The sequence below is a fragment of the Setaria viridis genome, chromosome 4, assembly GCF_005286985.2.
Source record: "Setaria viridis chromosome 4, Setaria_viridis_v4.0, whole genome shotgun sequence".
Taxonomy (NCBI): Eukaryota; Viridiplantae; Streptophyta; class Magnoliopsida; order Poales; family Poaceae; genus Setaria; species Setaria viridis.
Genome location: NC_048266.2, coordinates 5,458,907 through 5,466,585, shown reverse-complemented (window position 1 = coordinate 5,466,585; position 7,679 = coordinate 5,458,907). Strand labels below are relative to the sequence as shown.

Sequence of the window (7,679 nt, the reverse complement as noted above, 5' to 3'; positions counted from 1 at the left end):
TTTGTTTGAGCTTATCTAAGAATCGATTGTCTAAAAATCTGAATTTACTGAGAATCTATTGTCGAGAGAATCCGCTGGCTGGATAAGCTGTGAGTTTGGCAACCCTGATTATTTCTGATTATTTGTAGCTGATTATTTGCTCTGAGTGTAAAATGACCTTATACCCCTATAGCTGATATAGCTCATTTGATTCATGAGTACGAGCAGAAAATGATTTCATCAATGTTTTTGAAGTTTATAAAACATAGATTTTGATAAAATAAATTAGTAATACATTTAAAGTCATTGAACTAGCCAATACAATCAGTGGTAGTGTTTTAGGTACTTCTAACAATACCCATTAGTTAAAAAAAATACACTTTCAAAGCTTCAACATTCAGACATAGAAAAGGTGCTAAACGGCTAAACATGCACAGCTGGGTAAATAACATATCGCAGAGGGCAGACGGTAAGCAGGTCCATGTCCTGCATCTCTCCTCTGAAAGAAATCTGCAATTCCTGTATGCACATAGAGGACAAGCCAAAATTTGCGAGCTCTGCCTGCTGCCGAGCCTGCTCTCCCTCCTGCTCTGCCTCCTGCCGTCCCTCCCTCCCTCCTGCTCTGCCTGCTGACGTCCGTCCCTCCCTGCTGCCCACCGCGCCTCCCTGGCCTGCTGCTCGACGCCCGCCGCCGCCCCTCCCTGGGTGTCGCGCCGCACCGCGCCGCGCTCCTGGTGGCCGCGCCGTGCCTCCCGGCTAGCCGCGCCGCCTGCCCCGCAGCCTCTATTCTTCGCCGGCGCTGGAGCAGGAGGCACCGGATCTATTGGGGGGAGGCACCGGAGTTGAAACGGCGGGATCCTCGGGAAGCGGCGGCGGCGGCGGCGGCGACCTCCGAACCCTAGCGCGAGAGGAGGAACGGGAGTAGCAGGGGCTCGGTGGAGGAAGAAGAACGGGAGGAGGAGGGGGTATCGGTGGTAAATGAGTCGATTATTCTCGTACCGCGAGGGTGTACACGCGTTTTGACGGAAGGCAAGCTGCGGTGGGGGATGGGGGCATTCGCGGGGCGCTACCGCGCGGTCGCCGCGGCCCGTTCGGCGCGATTCTGGCGACGCGCTGCCGCACCGCCGCCAACGCGGTTCCAAACGGGGGCTTATTAATCTGTACAGTTTGTTATGATACAAAAGTGGTACCATCGGATTCATATTTGAACGTACTTTTTATAGTGATAGTTTTATGGGAATTTTATCTACAGGACACTAAAAGACTTGCTTGGTACTCCCTCTGTCCCTTTTTATCTGTCTCTAGAAAACCGTGTTTCCCTCACAAACCCGCTTCCCGAGCGACAAATAATAAGGGACGGAGGGAGTACTTAGGACATCGCACTCGTTATTTTTGCCTGGTTGACGCTGTCAATAAGTGATTTTGCGTGAGGAAAACTGTGTGTAATGTCCTACTGACAAAATTCAAAAAATGTGAAAGGTCACGTATTTGCAGTGTCTACCAGACAAAATCAATGTTTGGTGTCATGGAGACCAAACCGCATTCTTTTAGTCTCTCGTAGTCTTGCAGTTGTAGACACAAAATTTCCTAGTTTTATCGCCACGATCTCAGGTATACTTTTTCTTTAGTTTTGTTGCCATGATCTCTCTCTCAAAAACATATTTCTAACCGAACCAAGTTAACCCAACTATGCTTTGAAAATGATGGAGCGACCGGTGGCGGAGTGCCAGCTACTAGCTCCGCTCGTTGACTTTAACCGCAAGCCACATTTAAGAGAAGTGCTCGATCTTCCAATCAGCTGGGAGCAGCTAAAATGATGGAGAGAGTGGCAGAGAGTGCCAAGCTCCGCTCGAGTTTGACTTGACGCCGCAAGCCACATCTAAGTGAAGACGCTCTTGCAATCAGCTGCAAGTAGCTAAAAATTGGAGCTCTCCTTCCATTTTCCTACTCGGTCATGAAGAGCATCTTCTTCACCGCGACGTCGCACAATCCGCTCGAGGAGGGGACGGCGTTGGTGCCACCGGTTCCGGTGGAGAATGACGAGGACGGCGGCGGCGGCGGTCCGGTGCCGCGAACCCGGCGGTCGTCGTCATTGGCGATGATCTTGCGGGCGAGGGGCCTGAGGTCCATCATGGCTGGCCTCGTCGTTCTTGGCTTGCTGGTATGCGCATCCAGATGGATGGACCTCGGCGCTGTAAGTATATGGATCCATGCTTAATTTGCATTTTTTTTCTTTTTCAATTTTGCATGACTAGCTATTGCTACACCGTTGCAGATCGAAATCAGTTATGTGTTAATCAAGGCTAAATGTTTGTTTGGTCCATCTAGAACATTGGAATTTCTTCCGAGATCAAGCCTTTTCCTTTGAAAATTATGTGAAACTAAGAACCCATTCCGCTTTTTTTATATATAAAAAATTGAAACTGAATCTTTTGCTGAACATAAGAGGTTTAAAATGAGAGAGTGGTTTAGGACAATACTGTCACAACTTTCAAAGTAAAACTTAGTCTGAACGTTCCATTAGTCCATTACATCACCAGATGCCAGGTGTCGTCCATTTCAATCTATCCAATTCTCTCTAGGATGTTCCAAGTCAAGTCCTAGGCTCCGTGTGCAGACAGCTCGGTAACTCTTGTCTAAACCAAACCTGGGTAGTCGCCGTTGTTCCCACGCCATCTCATGCATGTTTTCGCCGAACGCAAGCAGTGGAAGGGATCCGGCCAAACTTCTGAAGAAAGTCCACGTATTGCTGGAAAACTGATGTGTATTCCCACGGCACCATAGTGATCATCAGACTTACGTAGCAAATGCAATCGTACTTCTACGTCTAGTCGCGCATCCGCACGTGCCATTCGGCTACTTTCATGCCGAAGACGAAGAGAGGCAGTTGATCCCGTAGCAATCTGAAGAATTATCTTTGACGTCCCTGCAATAGTTGTGCAGTACGAGCATTGTTCGTTTATCCTTCTTGGGGATCAAATTACAAGCAGGGGCGTACGTACTGGTACTGCCCCGAGTGTTGACTTGGCGCCGCGAGCTGCATATAAGAGCATGCTGCTCTTTCTTGCAGACTCGTGCAGCAGAATTTGGCTCCTCTCGTTTTCCTGCTTGGTTCGGTTCGGGTTCGTACGGTGCAGCTCGTGATCGATCGATCGAAAAAAAATCATGAAGGGCACTGTCTTCCCGGCGGCGTCGCCGGAGCAGGACGAGGAGGGGGCGCCGTTGGTGCCGCCGCCGATAGAGGAGGAGATTACTGAGGAGGGCGGGACGCCGTGCAGGGACGGCGACGCTGCTCCGGTGGTGGCGGCGCGGCCCGGGCGGTCGTTGTCGTCGTTGGGGGCGGTGCTGCGGACGAGGGGCGTGGGGTCCGTCATGGTCGGCCTCGTCCTCCTTGCCCTGCTGCTTGGCGCGCGCAGATGGATCGACCTCGACGCTGTGAGCATAAGGATGCGTGCTTTCATTGTTCTGTATTTTTCATGTTCAGTTTGCTTGACTAGTTATTGCTAACAGTAGCAGCTTGAAGCAGTCAATTACGTGTTAATCTAGGCTAAGCATAGTAATCGTTTCGCGTTATTTTCAAAAGAAAACGCTGGTTTCTCGGAAAAATTCCAATGTTCTAGATGGGCCCAGCAAGAAGACTTGTAACCATTGACACTTTTCCTTTTTGAAACAAGATGATGGGCAAATCATGCCACGATCCATATGACTTACCTACCTTCCATAAAGCTGAAAAATTTATGTTTTCTACGACCAAGAGCCCATTTCACATAATTTTTGTTTGTTTGAAAGAAACTGAATTTTCCTGCATGAATGCCCCCACAGACGTCACCACTACGAGGCAACACGGTCAGCATCGGCGCCGGCCAACGTCGGCGTCACCATAATTCTACGGCGCCCCTCGTACCGATACCATTCACCTGCGGCAACGAGACGTCACCGCAGCCGCCGAAATGCCCTGGAACACCAGCACCGCCGCCGTCGCCGCCGCAGCCAACCCCCGGCGGTGGCCCGGCGCCGTCGTGCCCGGATTACTTCCGCTACATCCACGAGGACCTGCGGCCGTGGCGCGGCGCGGGTATCACGCGCGAGGTGGTGGAGCGCGCGCGGCCGCACGCCTTCTTCCGGCTGGTGGTCGTGGGCGGGCGCGCGTTCGTGGAGACCTACCGCCGCGCGTACCAGATCCGGGACGTGTTCACGCAATGGGGCATCCTGCAGCTGCTCCGCCGCTACCCCGGCCGCGTCCCGGACCTGGACCTCATGTTCGCCTGCGACGACCCGGGCCAGGTGCGCGCCGCCGACTTCCCGGCGCCGGCCGAGGCGCCGCCCGTGTTCCGGTACTGCAAGGATGCGTCCACACTCGACGTCGTGTTCCCGGACTGGTCCTTCTGGGGATGGCCGGAGGTGGGCATCCGGCCTTGGACGCAGATGCTGGAGGAGGTGGGGAAGGAGAACGAGCGCTTGCGGTGGCCGGAGAGGCAGCCCTACGCGTTCTGGAAGGGTAACCCCGAGGGCTACCGGATTCGCCACGAGCTCCTGAGATGCAACGTCTCCAACGGCCAGGAATGGAACGCCCGCGTCTTCACCCAGGTGCTAGCTCCTTCAAAAACCAAGAAAGCTGGCGTTTCGATTTTCTTTTCATTTCTCGTGCCTAATGGATGATGCTAATAATTTGCCTTTCTTGTAGAACTGGAATCATGCAATTCAAAACGGGTTCAAAGATTCAAGAATACCAAAGCAATGCATATACAGGTACTTGGCAAATCATATTGTTTCCTGCCAAATTCTTGTGAAATTCGTAGGTCCAAATAATGAAGATCCAAATGCATGGAGTCGCTCAGATCATTATTGTCAATGGTGCAGGTACAAGGTTTACGTGGAGGGAAACGCATGGTCAGTGAGCGAGAAGTACATTCTGGCGTGCGACTCGCCGGTGCTGTTCATCACGACGCCGTTCCAGGACATCCTGTCCAGGGGTCTCGTCGCCGGCGAGCACTACTGGCCCATCAACCGGGACCACGTCTGCAAGTCCATCAAGTTTGCCGTCGACTGGGGCAACGAGCACCCGGCGCAGGCGCGGCTCATCGGCGAGCAGGGCAGCCGGTTCGTGAGGGAGGAGATGAGCATGGACTACGTCTACGACTACATGCTCCACCTGCTCACCGAGTACGCCAAGCTGCTCCGGTACAAGCCCACCGTCCCGGAGAAGGCCGTCGAGATCTGCACCGAGTCCATGGCGTGCCCGGCCCAGGGCCTGCACCGGGAGTGCATGATGGACTCCATGGAGAGGCACGTCGCCGGCTTCGACCCGTGCACGCTGCCGCCGCCGTTCACCGAGGAGGAGGCCAAGGAGATCGCCGAACGGGAGGCGGAGGTGCTGAGGAAAGTAGAGAAGATGGAGGGCTAACAGTATGTACACAGTTTAGCTGGAGACGTGCTATTGATGTAGACATCGTGGGTGAGTTAATAACAAGATAAAATTGCAAAAATCACCCATGTCATTATATTATGACGATCAGCTGCTGTATTATGTGCAAAAAAAAAACTTTAGTGCGCATATGCTTAACCGATTTTACCCATTTCGCTGACAAGTAGAGCCATTGAAGGAAAAACTAACATGACCGAGTTAACCAAGTCAAGCTTGTTAAATTGTTTGGGTTGATCATGCAGGTACCCTTCACACCTTATCGAATGCGTTCAGAAACCTAACAAATTTCAGTTAGCACAATTTAGCAGGAAGCCTCATGATGCTCACTCGACACACTACTCTTCATCAGAGGAAGCTGATGTGCAGCATGGGATAAAAGATGCTACCATGTCCATGTGTCAATCCATTCAGCTTCAGGTGGCATATTGGCATGCTCAGAAAAAACAGAGATAAAGTAGTGGGCATAAGTTAAGGGAAACAGCAAGACTAGGATGTGTTCGGTTTGGAGATGATGTGAGATGGGATGGTCCTGTCCCTATTTTGTGGGATGGGACCGTCCCCTTTCGTGTTTGGTTGAGAGAGATGGATTCATTCTAGTTTTATGTTTGGTACCGGAGATCAACATGGAGGTATGGACAGTCATTTCACACCGTTAGACACAGTATTGTGTGGGGCCCACTTTCGTCGGCCGCCACTCGCTCGCTCGATCTCTTCGCCGCTCGGCCTCCCCCGCCTCCCCGCTGGTCCCGCGCCCCCGCCAGCTGCAGCGCACGGAGCTCGCCTCACCCGATGGCTCATGACGGAGCTCTGTCTGGCCTGGCTCGTGGCAGATCTCGACTCGCCCGACCGGCGGCGGCCCCACGCGCGCCGCTCACCTGGGCCTTTGCTGCTTGCCCGTGCTCACTCGTAGATGGGAGACGACGGCATCGAATCGGGACAGACCCATCCACTCGTTTTGGTCGGACGGGGCATGTATGAGGGGAATATTCCTCATGAGGGATGATCCCATCCCCATATCCTCCAATCAAACACTATGAAAAATAGGATCGTCCATTCCATCCCGTGCCATCCTTGGAACCAAACACACCCTTACGTGATGGAGAGATATAAGACTCTATCCTTCAGATGCGTAGAGCTCAAAGCTGTATGCTGGCACTGATGAATCAATGAGTAATGATCACCGGGTGTGCATGAATCGCTGCATCATAAGAAAGATGCACAGTAATTTGCTTGGCCAACCTTGGGCTCAAAACACTACTCCTGTCTGCCAATCAGAAACGCAAATGCATGATGAGTTTTGAACACAAAGTTCACTAAATCAACACGGCAGATGCATCTGGGTTGCTGCATCTCTCCAATCTCCCCCGGACGTCTCCCGGCCAAAGACACGTCGCAGGAGGCCACGACCCAACGACAGCTGCAAAGCCATCACTACCTCCACCGCCGACCGCCAGCTCGCCGCCGGCGACAAGAAGCAGAGCAGGGGTGCAGAGCAGCAGCATTTGAGGAGAAATGGAGTATGAGAGGGAACGCTGCCGGGAAGACTTGGCGATGAAGGGGGGAGAGGAGCTGGAAGCCCATCGATCCATAGCAACGAGGCGGCCGTTGCCGCCGCCGTCGCTGGAGAGAAAGGTAGCAGGCGTACAAGACTATAAGAGGGACCAATTCGAAAATAGTTAGGGTTTTTTTTGCAATTATTCGGATCGCGATTAACAGTCGCGATCCAAACCAGAGTGTGTTATATAAATAATCAGATCGCGATTAATAATTACAATCCAATTGAGGGGTTTTCTGGAAAAAAAAAGTTGGGGCCAGCCGGAGCAGCCGCACCGGCCATGGCGGCTCCGGAGTCCGGACACCCACCTCCGACGAACCCACCGGCCTCAGTGCTCAAGAAGCTTCTTCGCAACGCCCCGTCGGCCGGACAGAGCACTCCTTTCGCCATCGCGGAACACCCCTCAGCGGCTCAGCCAAACGAGAAGAAAAAGGTCGGAGACGATGCCGGCGTCCGATGGGGGCGCACGCGGCTGCCGGCGGTGGCGTCGGCGGCCATGGACCTCCAGGCTCTATACTGGGCAGCCGAAGCGCAATGGCATTCGCCCCACGCAGATGATGGAGTGCTGGGGGTTCCCAGGTTTCCCTACCTGGCTACCCACATTACTCAGTGCTTGCAATCATGGTCTTCACTTGCGGTTGCAGAATCCTGGCAACTCGCTGGGGCACATGCCATGGCTACCTCCGCTTGCATTTCACCGATCCTGCCAGCCTTTGATCA

General features: G+C 53.1%; 1 protein-coding gene across 2 annotated transcripts; it reads left to right on the top strand.

Moving 5' to 3' along the window:
- Window positions 1–1,666: 1,666 nt before the first annotated feature.
- On the top strand, window positions 1,667–5,533 carry LOC117854174 (uncharacterized). 2 transcript variants are annotated; one of them, XM_034736475.2, is made up of 4 exons: window positions 1,667–2,173; window positions 3,802–4,566; window positions 4,664–4,728; window positions 4,840–5,533. In XM_034736475.2, exons 1-4 carry the CDS (start codon window positions 1,934–1,936, stop codon window positions 5,381–5,383), a joined length of 1,614 nt encoding a protein of 537 aa, XP_034592366.1. In that variant the 5' UTR covers window positions 1,667–1,933; the 3' UTR covers window positions 5,384–5,533. The 2 variants fall into 2 exon arrangements, with proteins under 2 accessions (XP_034592366.1, XP_034592365.1); XM_034736474.2 differs by lacking the exon at window positions 1,667–2,173 and adding an exon at window positions 2,329–3,414.
- Window positions 5,534–7,679: the final 2,146 nt, after the last annotated feature.